The 14,616-nt window shown below is 48.7% G+C and overlaps 1 protein-coding gene across 2 annotated transcripts in view; it reads left to right on the top strand.

Moving 5' to 3' along the window:
• Positions 1 to 14,616, top strand: part of LOC129383050 (venom metalloproteinase antarease-like TtrivMP_A) — a 179,515-nt gene that overhangs the window by 78,052 nt on the left and 86,847 nt on the right. For both annotated transcript variants that reach the window (XM_055067257.2, XM_072287024.1), the window contains exon 9: positions 8,272 to 8,321. In XM_055067257.2, the coding sequence (XP_054923232.2) occupies positions 8,272 to 8,321 (50 nt within the window). The remainder of the gene's footprint in view (positions 1 to 8,271; positions 8,322 to 14,616) is intronic.

Below are 14,616 nucleotides of genomic sequence, written 5' to 3'. Positions count from 1 at the left end.
CGGCACACCGCGCTGTCGTATCGATTTCGCCAGCCAAGAGGGAAAGGAGAAAAGTTATCATCCTTGCCTATGCCTCCACCCTCTTGTCAGACTAAACGCCGCACGCAACAGCCGCGTCACATCAGGGAGGAGCTTTGCGCCGGTCGTCACTCTCTCGCATGCGTAATCATGTGAACGACAATTAAAATTCGGAGTCTGATAGCTCGGAGCACAGGCACGCTAAAAGAATTATTCGAACTGACACTGTGTAGAAACACGACTGCCTCTACATTTTTAATACAAACATACCCACTTACTGCAGTGAATATAATGTGAATTATTCAATTTTAGTTAATTGGGCTGCGGAAAACGATAATTGGTGTCCCCCTAACCATGCATCATATTTGCGCAGCTGGTCATCGCGTGTCTCCTAGTGCCTAATTTTATGAAAACCATAAAGCTTAACTTTCAACACCCGGTATATCCCATTGGAACCTGTTACCTTCTGATTTAAAATCGTGTACAACGTACTCATTTTTTCGATGTCTTCAAATTCATTTATTAGATAATCTAGCGGTTTGATATCTTAGTGTACCTTCTTTTGACTTCTCTGTATTAAAACATGTAATTATTTTTATTCGTTGCCATAATTTTCATGTATATCTTGATAATGTATATTTATTCAGCTAATTCGCCATTGCCTGCTGGCTAATATAATCATCCCATACATAGTTTTCTTAGACGGTCCCCCGACAGTTTTTACTTTGAGACCTCCGATTGCACACTCATCCTGCACAAATTATTGTAAACTTACGCAACGTCAATAAACTTCAAACTATAACTACCAACATCAATATTCAACCTTATAAATTCTAACCACAAATAGGATTATTTTCTTTAAAGGGCCCCTGAAACGGTTCGGACAAATTTTGTAGACGCGTAGGGTTCAGCTTAAGTAGAACATTCGCATCACAATTTAACTGAAGCGTTACGTATTAATGGAGCTACAAGCGATTACAAGTTACCCTCCTCCCTAGCCATGCTTTGCCTCCTCAACTCGTTCGCCGAGCGATCGGTGCTAAGCTCCGCCTTCACTGGTTCTGCGTCACGATTCGACGTCACATCTTCCATTTCCGGTTGCTTTGGAGCCCGCCCCCGCCCGCGAGAAACCTCTCCGCTAGCCGTTTGGCAGTCGGCCCCAAGCGAGAGCTATCAAAGCAGCTTGCGTTGCGAGCATTCTGTCGTAGCGCCGAACGTGTCTGGTATTCCGGTAATCACACACTACCTGAATATTTCGACGGAACGATGGAGGCATAAACTTAAGTTGACGAAGGAACTTTAGCGTAGACGTACGTGAGCTGCCTGATCGGTGGGGTGACGAAGAAGACGAAGAACCTGCTGCTAGCCTGTCTGAGTAGCTCTGCCTACATTTATCGTTATTTTCTGGTAATATTACTGATCAGAACGGTTCAAGACGTCTGTCGACTCGAAAAGGTACCTTCCGTATCGGAGACCGACGGGTGCTGCGCCACCCGCCGCCTCACAAGGTGCTAGAAGGAACCAAGCTGGCACCGACGAGCACCCCGCCATGACCTCCCAAGGGCTGACACCGGGTCAGAAACGCCAGCTGGTTTGTACAAGCCAGCCTGACTGCAAGCGACAAGACACTGGTGAATCTGAAGACGAGTCAACTATCATCGATGACGACAACGTGGCGAACGCTTCAGACCTAGACATGGACGAGGGTGGTTTCCGAATTGTGCGCCATCGTAAAGACAGGGCGGAGGGCATTCCAGTGTTAATCACTGCAACATCCGAAAGAGATGATTTAAGGCAAGTAAACCCTATTGTCCTGTATTCTCAGCTTGAAACGATTCTCGGTGGAGCACCAGTGAAGAGCCACTTCACAGCACAGGGAGCACTGCTCTTAAATGTAGAGACAGAAGGACAAGCCAACGTCCTTCTAGAGACCAAGAATATCGGTGGCATAGTCATATCTGCCCGTGTCCCACACAGTTATATGAAAAACACGTGCATTGTTAGAGGAGTCCCTAAATGGTACTCAGATGAGGAGCTGCTCACCTACCTGAGACCTCAGGGAGTATTCCATGCAAGAAGAATCATCCGTCGGGTCCAAACCTCGTCATCTGAATGGGAGTCAAGGCGCACCAACTCGGTGGTTCTCACATTTGCTCCAAATTCTGAACGCCCGGAGAAGATCAACCTTTGTTTCACCAGACACGAGCTTGTCGACTACGTGGAGACACCACCACGCTGTTTTAAGTGTCAGCGCTTCGGACATATCGCTAAGTACTGTCGTGTTGAACAGAGGTGCAAGCGCTGTGGGGGACCTCATGACTTTAAGACGTGTGCAAGTAAAGACAACTTTGTGTGTGCGAATTGCGGCGGTGACCATCCTGCTAGCTACGGTCGATGCCCGGCGCGGACAGCTGCTCAGCGAAGAAATAAGATGTTTGTTCTGGGTCCAAAGAGTGCAAGCGCACCATCGAACACGAAGAAGACGTCTAGAGCGCCACAACTAACTGGTTTGGAAACAGAGTACGCATCTCATTTCCCGCGTCTCACACCGATCAACGAAGTTATTGAGTCAACGCAAACGGTCACAGCGGCTGAGAAACCTGTTCGAAAAGAGTCCGAAAAGCGCACCTATGCGGCCGCAGTAAACCGACCTCAAGTACCACTTGGCAACAGTCAGCAGGAAAACTGCCAGCATGTGATACGCGCTTTGTTCACGGCACTACGTTCCCACGTCGCGAAGATGCCTGCTAGTTCAACGAAGGATATGCTGGAAGCAGTGCTGGCTCTTGAGTCAGTAATACTCTGCTCTACTTCCACATACACTCAGTAGCATAATGGCAATGTTTCGCCCACTTGGTCGATTCCGTCGTCCAAAAGTGCCCTTAATAATGCAATGGAACTGCGCCGGTATTCTACAGCGTCTTTCTGAACTCAGCCTTTTCCTTCGAGACATACCTATACCAATTCTAGCCCTCTCGGAGGCCGGTCTCCCAAATGGAAGGACGATCCCAGGGTATATCAGACATGGAAATCCGAGTATACCATCATTTGCAAATGGAAGTGCGATGATATACATCAGGCGAGAAATACCTCACGTCACCTTGCCAGTGCAAGACCTTTGTTCTACCTTCTTGGAAGTCACCGCTGTGCAAGTGTGCCTAGGAAAACGAAAACTCAGTGTGGTGTCGGTGTATATAAGTCCGCGCAGGAAGGTCTCCATGGAGGCATTCATAAAGGACATTTGCATTCGTTGCCCCTCTCCTATAATAATCTTTGGGGACTTTAACGCACATCATTCGCTTTGGGGAGATAAGACTGCAGATTCCCGAGGCAAGGAACTAGTCACAGCCGCGGAAGCTGCTGACTTGTGTATCGCGAACGATGGCAAACCGACTTTCTTCAGACCACCAAATTCATGGAGTGCCATAGACCTCGTGTTCCATTCTACAGACCTTGTCGTATCGTCAACAACGGCCCCAGACAGGATGGGCAGTGACCACTTTCCGATCTTCACCAACATCACCGGATTTCACACTGCTGGGCGACAATTCTGTGCTGTGACCCGCTGGGACACATACAGAGAAGCGTTGGACGAATCCCCTGGTGAGCTGTTCGCAGATATGCTGCGGAGCAAAAGAGTGGCTACCTCAATGTTGAAACTGCCAGATCATTTCCCTACTCCTGATTTGAAACTAAAGAACCTCTGCGCAGCGCGTAGGAGAGCGGAGCGAAAACTAATGAGAAAAACGGGAAATCCATCAGCGAAAACTGATTACAACAGGATAAACGCTGTCATCCGTCGTCACACAAAAAGATTAAGACGAGTTCAATGGGCTGCTTTCTGTGAGAGTTTATCGGCGTTTACTCCCATGACAAGGATATGGGGAGTAATGAATGGCCTATCCGGAAAGATTCGCCTACACAGGCCATTCGAAGCACTTGCTTTAAAGCGAGGAAAAGATTTGCAAACCCTTGCAGAAGATTTTGCAGACGTATACACATCTGGCAGATCAGCAGGAGTATCGAACCCTCTGTTATCTGAAGCATTCCACACCATGGATACGCCGTTCACCTTTCTTGAGTTGGATTTGGCGCTTAGCAAATTAAGAAGACGCTGTGCTGTGGGTCCCGATTCGATCAGCAATCAGATGCTGACAAATCTGCCATATGAACGAAAACGAGCACTTCTGGACATATTTAATCACGTCTGGAGCACAGGAGAGATCCCAGAAGCGTGGAAGACAGCATGGGTGGTGCCAGTGCTCAAGTCCGGAAAGGATCCTGCAAACCTCACCTCATATCGGCCAGTATCGCTAAAATCATGCGTATCAAAGTTGATGGAAAGACTAATATGTACGAGGTTAACATGGTATCTTGAGCAAGTAAATAGACTGCCATCATGTATGACCGGATTTCGTCCACGGTTGAGTGCCCAGGACAGTGTCTTGGATCTACTAAGCCATATCGAGCACCATCGCGTAGACGGCCTTTCCACACTCGCCATCTTTATGGACGTTGCCAAGGCATACGACTGTGTGCTTCATACAGGCATCATCAACGGACTCCGAGCCATGGGCGTCTCGGGAAATACTCTTCGATTCGTCCATAAATTTCTCAGTGATCGATGTGTACAAGTTAAGCTGGGAAGTATAATGAGTGTCAAGCGACGCATTTCCCTCGGCGTCCCACAAGGAAGTGTCCTATCCCCCTTGCTTTTTAACGTTGCCATGGCCAGCCTTCCAGATGCCCTGAAAGTAGGTCGGACGGCAGTTAGAATGTCCATCTACGCAGATGACATCTGCATTTGGATCTCGGGGTACCAACACAAACGTTTGGCCCGGATAGCCCAGGCCGCAATCTCCACTATCGATCGCCACTTATCGACGCTTGGCCTATCCTTATCAGCAGAAAAATCAGCCTTCATGCTTTTCCCGGGAGTGAGACGCAAGTCAACACGTCTGACGCTGAATATCAGAGGGCATTCAATTCTTCGTGCAACTCATGTTCGATTCCTGGGCGTCACCATCGACAACAAGCTACTATGGCGTGGTGCGGTCAAAAGTGTTGTGGCTGCATCAGTGCAAAGAATCAACGCACTTCGTCGATTGGCAGGTGTACGTTGGGGAAACAATCCTATATCCATGCTTAAACTGAACGCTGCACTGATAACAAGCCGCATTCTCTATCAGCTCCCTCTGATATCACCGTCATCGAGTCAATTCGAGCGCTTGGAGGCAGTGCACAGAAAGGGACTTCGCTTGGCGATGGGAGTTCCAACGGCGGCTTCAAACAAGAAAGTCACTAATGAGGCAGAGTCTCTTCCACTCCGCCTCTTGGCATCTCAGGCCTTGCTGACGCAGCTATTAAGGCTGGGCGAGTCACGCGCAGGCACGGCGCTTCTCCGGCGGCTAAGATCAAGAACTCGCTCACATTTCCATGCGGCGCTGAACACCTTCCGATTTTTAGGATTAGAATGGCCTAAACGAAGTCGCCTTGACCCGCCATGGTCTTTTCCGGATGTTACCTGCAGCCTCAATGTACCCCACCTACCGACGAAACGCACCATTTCAACTGCCGAAGCCAAGTTTATTGTGCTGGACCACTTGAGCACTGTGTTTCAAAGCCATCTACAAGTGTACACAGACGGTTCGGTGTGAGCACAAACAGATAGCTGTGCAGCGGCATTCTGCATACCATCCCTTGATGTGTCATGGTCTGGCCGACTGGATCGCGTAGTTTCCTCTACAACAGTAGAAAGTGCCGCAATCACCGCAGCTTTGCGGAAACTACGTGCCTTTTCTGCACGAGATGTCGTGGTGCTGACGGATTCCAAGTCAGCATTACAAAGATTACATCGGGGCCTACCTCTAGAGAAATTTACAAGGCAGTCTCTGGCACTGATTGACGACCTAACGAGCAAAGGATTTAACATAACGTTTCAGTGGATTCCATCACACGTAGGAATTGATGGAAACGAGGAAGCTGACGCCCTTGCACGCCTAGCGCTGACATGTGTCCCAAAAGTGAAAGCTCCAAAAGCTTTTCAGAACCCTAAGGATGCAATCCGCCTTCACTTTAGACAGATGCACAAGAATCCACACGAATCCTGTGTGACTCATGGATTTACACGCGAACAAGCGACGCTTTTATACCGCATCAGGACCGACTCCGCATACACCCCAGCTTGGTTATTCAAGACTGGGCTTCGCGCTTCCCCACTCTGTGTTTTCTGTGGTGACATTGTTGACATCGAACATTTCATTTGGCTATGCCCACAGTTTGACACAGAAAGAAAAGCGTTGGTCGACAACCTGCAAAAAAGCGGTCTCACGCACAGGACCTTTGAAGACGTTGTTTTCCCCGGAGGGCCCGCGGCATTCAGGAAGAGAGCGCAACGACTGCTGATAGCCTTCCTGCGAGACACGGGGCTCATCGACACCTGGTGACACACCCCCTGATCTCAACTCGAAGGAGGATCTGGCGGAACAATTGCCGGCTATGTATGCCAGGCTAACCCCGCCTGCTTCAACATCACCACCACCACCACCACCACCTGCCTGATCGGTCTCCATGGTCCAGCCACCTGTTGGCGCAGAGCTTAACCAGCCAAAGAAAGAGCTAATATTGCTCTACACAAGTGTAAAACATTTTAAACATTTACAAAAACAACGTGTTAACGATTACACTCCTGCGAAAAATTTACACCAGCAGCAAAGAAGATTACATTTTGTTACTGCTACTGTGTGTGGTTGAGCTCTATGCCACCAGGTGGCTGCACCGTACAGACCATTCACATTTGCGCTTCGGTTCATCCCCTGAAACTACACGCAAGGAGACACGGCCACGCCCTGTCCCCTTGCACTTGCGTTTCTAATACCGGACTCGGGAAATGCTATTGCGTTAGTAATCTTCCGGTGTAAAGTGACGGCCACAATCGCACAAATCATGGCGCCGATCGGATAGCGGCAGTCTGATGCGCTGCAGCCAGTCCGCTCGTCTACTCGCTTGCAGAGGGACACGATGTCGCAGCTTGACATATTGCCAGTCACTACGTTTGCAGTCCACAAAGCAACAAAGTCGAATCATAGCGCTCGCGAAAAGGCAAACCGACGCTGACGGCGGAGCACTCGTCAAAGGCGGAGCACGTTGTAATTACTCCATGTTGTAACACAAGCAGACGATACTTGCTGTGTGCCGGAAGTGCTTAAGTGTACTGAAAAATTGTTCTTGTGCATACTCTTTATGTTATTTTCTTGTTATAAAAACAAATTAACTAACAATACAACTATTACGAACATCATTTGTTTACCATAAAGTTGAAAAACTTATAGATCACGCGCCCTGGTCATATCGGATAGCTCGCCCCACTGACGTCATATGGGTGATTTTGGTCAAATGGGTAGGGGCGGCTTAAAATTACGCCGAGCAGTGCGCTGCGATCGGCAGCGATGTGCATTTTTAAAGCCTTATAATAAATTACACGCTTTACGCGGAGCACTTAGAATTCTGTGTCAATTAATGATCAGAAGGACCTACTCTAACGACTCAGTACGTTTGTAGAAAATCGTCAAAATCGTTTCAGGGTCCCTTTAATGAGTGAAGAACCCCCATAACAGAAGTGGATTGTCATGATTGCAAAATTATTTTTGATATTGCTATGCTTTGAATGTGCTTGAAAAGATGCTCATAAGTGCCATTATTGTCCAATCTTTCAAATTTTCGTTTTGTGAATGTACAATTATTGGCTGCTGTCTGTACGGTTACTAGGTCTCCTCAAGCTCTCTATGAAAAGTTTTTTTGCCTGAAGGACCCCTAATTTTACGTTTGAAATAAAGTGACTCGATTCGATTTGACAAAGGCGGCGAGGTCACCAGGAAGCAGATCCCAGTGCTGTGATGATCTGGGCAGAAAGTCTTCATGTAGCTTGTTTAAATTCCCACTCTATAGCAATTATCGACAAGGCGCGACACGTAATGTGGCTGGAAAATGAAATCACTCCGAAGAGAAGAACTGGGATAAAAAACTTTAGGCAGGGTCAAGCATGCTATTGTTCTATGTGAACGCTACACTAAACTTCATTGCACTCATGCTAACGGCATGGTTATAATTTTAAAATATGAATCGCACCGAGTTATCTTGAAGATGTTAGAGCAAGAAAATAAGGCCACGCACCATTAAATATGGAGTAACAGAAAATACAATTTGAGCAGTCGATTTCCTTCTTCGCAGATCTCAATATATTTTCTTTTCTAGGCGGGATATTGTTGATCTGATTCCTGGAGGCACCAGCTCGAATGTACTCGGTATGCTTTCCTTACTCTTTTCATTTACTTTGTTTATTATTACCCTTGGTCACATTTGCGCATTTCAGTGTTACGCATACTTTAGTGAAACTGTCTGCCGGTTTAGGAAATACTATTATACCTTCTAAACAAACCCATGTTTGAGTTTCTTATGAGCATTGGTACGTGTATAAGGGCCCACAGAGAGGTATGCATTAGAGACCACGCGGGTGTCAAGAAAACAAGTGTCCGTTACCTCAAATACTAAGGTATTTACACACACTAGCGCTGTGTGTACCTTTCTTAGCTCTCGTCTGCTTAACTCTGTTTCGCCAAATAGGAATATTCAAGAACAAACCCGAGTGTCCCTGCTACTTCAGTGCACTATTTCTCGTATTTCTGTACAGTTGTAAATGGGAATTGTGCCTCAAAATAAGGATTTTATGACGTAGTAGTTCTGCGGAAACCCACAAGGTGGAGAGAAGTAATGAATGAAGGGAAAATCAGACATCCACCCGTTCCTAGCAATTGCTACAAAGGAAACCCATACGGTTTCCTCGAAAGAAAAGCCTCATAGTTGAAGAAAAATTCGTCCTGGTCCGGGACTCGAACCCGGGACCACCGCCTTTCCGGGGCAGCAGCTCTACCATCTGAGCTAACCAGGCGGCTAGCAGATGGCAGGGCGAAGTCGAATTTGTCGACAACACAAAGCAAAGGCAAGTGTTCGACGTAGTAGTTCTGCGGAAACCCACAACGTGGGTTTCCGCAGAACTCCTACGGAAACCCACATGGAAAGGAAACCCACATGGGTTTCCTTTGTAGCAATTGCTGCGAACGGGTGGGTGTCTGATTTTCCCTTTATTCATAAGGATTTTATAATGAAATGGTATTTGACCGAACACCCCAAGGACCTACTCTGTCGCAAATGAGTGTTGCAGATGATGATTGTTTGCCGTGCTCACTATGAATTTTAGTTCTTTTGAGGGTTCCTCTCGGGCCCGAACACTTGTGCGTGTTGATTTTAAACATGCAGGCTACACACGCCCACTGCCTCCTGATTATCCGCTGCTTGGTGGCGCTTGATTTCATATTCTCTCCACGTGTTAATATGAAAGCAATAGTGAAAAACGTGTGGTTAAACACGTCGTATCCCAGCAGGAGGGAGCGGATGCGCACATAGATGGATTCTGCATGCATTTGAAATGCGAACGATATTGTCCGGACTCGCTGTAAACACGACAGGAACACTAGATTTGATGCTGAGCACAAGACTCAGTTAATAATTCTTCTCTTAAACCTACTCGCGTACTCGAGGTAAGCGTGGTCAGCCTGGTTTGCCAAAGATGGGGGCGGGGTACTACAGATCCCGACTTCAAGTTTGCCAATCCTTCCCCTAGAAGAGAGCGGCTTCATCATGTACAAGGTCACCTGCAATGAGGTGCTCGCAATGCCCCCGATAGTTGCAAAATTGCTCATCACGTCGGCGTTGTTTACGATGGTTCGACAGTCTGGTAGCCAAAGTGCCCGGTACTGTTGCGTGGTAAACTCCCACAACACTGAAAAACACCCGGGACTTGCAGCCGTCTGTCAAGTTCTACAGTTAAATTAAATTAGGTTTAACGTGCCAAAACCACAATCTGATTATGAGGCATGCCATAGTGGGAGACTCCGGAATAGTTTGAAACACCAGGGTTCTTTAACGTGCACCTAAATCTAGGTACACGGGTGTTATCGCATTTTGCCCCAATCGAAATGCGCCCGCCACTGGCAGGCATGCTTAACCACCATCCACAGAACAGCATGAGTCGGAATGCGAAAGTCTGCCGTTTTAGTTAATGCTTGCTACTATTCGCGGCAGCGTTGTTGCTTCGCCTTGTAGCTCATTTAAGGCAGTTTGCTCATCACGACGAGAATATCGCTGCAGCTGTACTTCGACGTGCTTTGAGTGAGTAATTGAGCGTCAATTGATTTGCGCGTGCGACGCACATTTTGCTTCATGGTGTTGGCTGACAGCATGCGTTTGATTAGCAAAACTTCTGTAGCAGCAAGTTGCAAGCAGTTGAGCGCTTTAGCCCAGACGTATGATTAGGTAGCTCATTGTTTTTAAAAATCTGAGTATACCTAAGCATTTCTTATGATTTGTGAATACGGAAGTGTTATTTCTATTTGAACGCCGCTGAGTGGTCCTTCGAGTTATGAATTCTTCGCGTGCAAGTAAGCGTGTTGAGATGCTTGGCCGCGGCCGATGCACTTCGATTAGGGACGTCGTGCTACCTTACGCGACTGCCATACAAGCTAATGGGGCCCTCCAGGGTAAGCCACGGTGATTTCAAGCTCACCGTTTTCGCCATGCCAGGCTTGGCAATGTAACTTCTGGTTCATGTAGCATGATGTCATAAAGCAGAGAGCACAGGTCTGCTCTCTAAGGGGCCTTAGTTTAGCCCAGTGGCTAAGACGTTCAGCTTCTAAGCGTCGGATCGTAGGTTTTAAACTTACTACTGCAGACGCTTTTCCATTTGAATTTATTCTGTTTATTCTTTATACAATAATTTCTTTACAGCGATTTAGGACTCAGGAGAGAGCTTGTGCGGCCAGGAACGTGCGGATAGCCCACACTTCCAAGAGCGAGGGTGACGATGTCGCAGCGATGTACTCTCCCCTCACTGGGGAGAGTACATCGAGTACAGAAACAACATGGTCTGGAACATAGGACAGCAATACTAACATTCCTAGGGCTTCCACGTCATTCACCGGTGGCTGCTACACCGTGTTGCAAATGGGTCGCAAGCCCCAAGGGTAGCGTTGGCCTGGCGGCCTGGGGCACAGCTGGAAGCATCCGAAGGTCCCGGCAAAGGATGAGTCGACTGCTAACAGAACAACTTGTTTATTCTAGCTTCACAAAAGAGCGGCCGGTCCGGTCGACCGAAGTGGAGAAACGGGAGACCACGTTACTCGACTGAATAAATCGAAGCTTCTCTCTTGGCGTCTGGGGGCAGCTGCTTTTATACTCTCGGAGTCGAGAGCAAGTAGGAACGGCTCGGAAGAGGCGCACGTGACGGCGGCGCACGGACACATTGTGACAAGTGACAAGTATCCGCCGGGCCGGCGCCGGTCAGACCTCGTCGCTTCACAGTTGGGGAGCTGGCCAAAATGTCAGCCGCTGTGAACGAAGCCCCGGCGTCCGTTGCATCCGCGCCGGCTATACCGCACGTCGGAGGCGAAACGTAACAGACCGCCCCGCCGGGAGAAGGAGATCTCGATGGTCAGGGGACTGCATCCGCTGTCCGGAGGCATGTCGCTCGATGATGCTCATAACCGAAGTCGGTCGTCCCTCGGCGTTTCTTGAGCGCAGCGCACTGAGAAGGCCTCGTTCTCACGTTCAGGTTCACACAGGACACTGCAAAGTGACTTCGGGAGAGCTGCCTTTTTTTTTCTCGTTCCCAGCAAGCGTTAGAACTACGCCGAAACTCAACCGCTCAGTCAGCAAGCACGACACAACCCTCACTAAGCCATGCCAGGCTCTTTCCCCTTTTATACTACTGTCTAGTTCCTTACAGTAGCCTAGCAGCAATCAGAACGCGTCCACAAATTGGAAAATTGCACTAGAAAGCACGTATTGACTTTGAAACACTAAACGAAAGCAATATGTTAAAAATCTTGCCTCAGGAAGAAAAACATCAGTAACATACAACTTTGAGGCTGATTCCTATGTTAGGGGCCTCGACTTAAGCCATCGGCGTTACCGTTGAGACTCCCCTTTTTGTAACGCACCTCAAAGGAATATTGTTGCAAAGCGAGGCTCCAGCGCAGGAGGCGGCCATTTTTGGAAGAGATGGTCTGCAGCCATTGGAGAGGGCAGTGATCCGTCTCAATGATATACCTCGAGCCGGCTAGGTAGCATGACAATTTCTGAACGGCCCACACGAGACACGCACACTCTTTCTCAGTGGCGCTGTACGCCTGCTCACGACTGGTCAGCTTACGACTGGCATACAGCACGGGGTGTTCCACTTCTACATTTTCCCCTTGGCACAGTACAACGCCCATGCCTCGCTCACTAGCATCGCACTGAACAACGAACCCTTTTGTGTAGTCTGGCGATCGTAGCACAGGCTGGCTTGTTAGGGCGCTCTTTAGGGCGCTAAAAGCTCTTTTCCTTGTCTCGTCCCAGACGACTGTTTGGGGCTCTGTTTTCCTTAGAGCATCCGTCAGGGGAGCCGCAATATCAGAGTACCTGGGAATGTACAGTCGCGGACAGAATAAAATGGACCACGGGATCTCCGAAAACGTTCAATTCCCGAGCAGCCTGTAGCATTAACCAGTAAAACTGCCCACGACAACGTTGTTAGCATATTCTAGTCGAGGTCCAAAATGCAAATACCAGATTGCGTTGTGAGGTTGCGGAGATATTCAGCTTTTTCTTAGATTTCATGGTCCGTAATATTCTGTCCGCGACTGTACCTCTGAAAGTAGCCGGCGACACCTAAGAACGACCGAATATCAGTCTTCGTGCGCGGTTGCGGGAAGTCTCGCCCAGCGGCCACCTTTATTTCAGAGGGGCGGCGACGACCCCGTCCAATCACGTGACCGAGGTAGACAACCTCGGCCTGTGCTAACTGGCACTTGGGAGCCTTGACTGTCAAGCCCGCTTCGCGCAGGCGGGTTAGCACTGCCCGCAAGTGTGCCATATGCTCAGACCAGGATGCGGAGAATATCGCTACGTCGTCTAAATACGGTAAAGCGAATTCTTCCTGTCCCCGCAACACTTTGTCCATGAGGCTTGAAAAGCAGTATGGCGCGTTATTCAAACCAAAACTCAAAACTTTAGGACGGAATGTTCCCATTGGTGAAATGAACGCCGCATACCTACTAGCCTCTTCTGTAAGTGGAACCTGCCAATAACCCCTGACAAGATCTAGGGTGGCAATAAACTGAGCGCTACTAACTTTCTCAAGGCGCTCCTAGATGTTAGGGATCGGATAAATTTGATCCTTAGTGATGGAATTAAGCCTGCGGTAGTCGACGTAAGGACGAGGTTCCTTGTCCGGTACCTCAACTAAAATCAAAGGGGAGGTATAATCACTCTCACCCGCCTCAATAACACCGAGCTGTAGCATTTTCTTTACCTCAGCCTCCATAATATCGCACTGGCGGGGTGGCACCCGGTACGCCTTGGATCGTACTGGCTCTGGGGAGGTAAGTTCTATTTCATGAGTAAGGACAGAAGTCCTACCAGGCCTCTCAGAGAACTGACCTTGAAACTCTTGTAAGAGCTGGTGTAGTTCGGTTTTCTGCTCAGGCGACAGCGGTGCTTTACTGATTAAGTCACTAATGACTTGATCGGTGTCTTCCCTGTTCGTTACTGGGCCTAGTCCCGGAAGCTCGACCGGAAGCTCTTCGAGAACGTTTACCATCATACACACCACTGCTTCCCGTTGACTATAGGGTTTGAGCAGATTACAGTGGTAAACTTGCTGTGCTTTCCGTTTTCCTGGCAGACTCACCACGTAGTTAACGTCCGACAGTTTTTGAACAGCCCGTGCTGGGCCCTCCCACTGCACGTCGAGTTTGTTTTTTAGCGATGTGCGCAATATCATTACCTCATCGCCCACCTCAAAACGACGGGCCCTGGCTGTCCGATCATAATAAACCTTGGCCCTCTGCTGGGCCTTTGCCATTGCTTCACCTGACAACTCCTGTGCCCTTCTTAAGCGTTCGAGGAGCCTAAGCACGTACTCCACCACGACTGGGTCGTCGCCCCTGCCTTTCCACGAGTCTCGAGGCATGCGAAACGGAGACCTCAGCGAGCGACCGTACACCAGCTCCGCTGGCGAAAACCCCGTAGCCGCATGCGGCGCGGTCCTTAATGCCAACATCACCCCAGGCAGACACAGCTCCCAGTCAGTTTGTTGTTCAAAACACAATGCTCTCAACACGCGCTTCATGACGTAGTGGAGCTTCTTAACGGAATTCGACTGTGGGTGGTACACTGAGCTGTGTAACAGCTTTACCCCACACCTTTCGAGAAAGGCTGTCGTCAAAGCGCTAGTAAACACTGTGCCCTGATCTGACTGGATTTCCGCAGAAAAACCAACTCGCGCAAATATGGACAGTAGTGCATTGACTACCCCAACTGAGCTGAGTTCTTTAAGCGGCACTGCTTCAGGAAACTTTGTCGCTGGGCAGACCACAGTCAAAATGTGTCTGTACCCCGTGGTTGTTACCGGCAGAGGTCCCACTGTATCAATAACGAGCCGTCTAAAAGGCTCCGTAATGATAGGTACCAACTTCAACAGCGCCCTCGATTTGTCCCCTG

The sequence above is a fragment of the Dermacentor andersoni genome, chromosome 3 (genome assembly GCF_023375885.2).
Source record: "Dermacentor andersoni chromosome 3, qqDerAnde1_hic_scaffold, whole genome shotgun sequence".
NCBI classification, from domain to species: Eukaryota; Metazoa; Arthropoda; class Arachnida; order Ixodida; family Ixodidae; genus Dermacentor; species Dermacentor andersoni.
The sequence above is the reverse complement of the archived record's forward strand: the minus strand, read 5'-3'. Positions and strand labels throughout refer to the sequence as shown.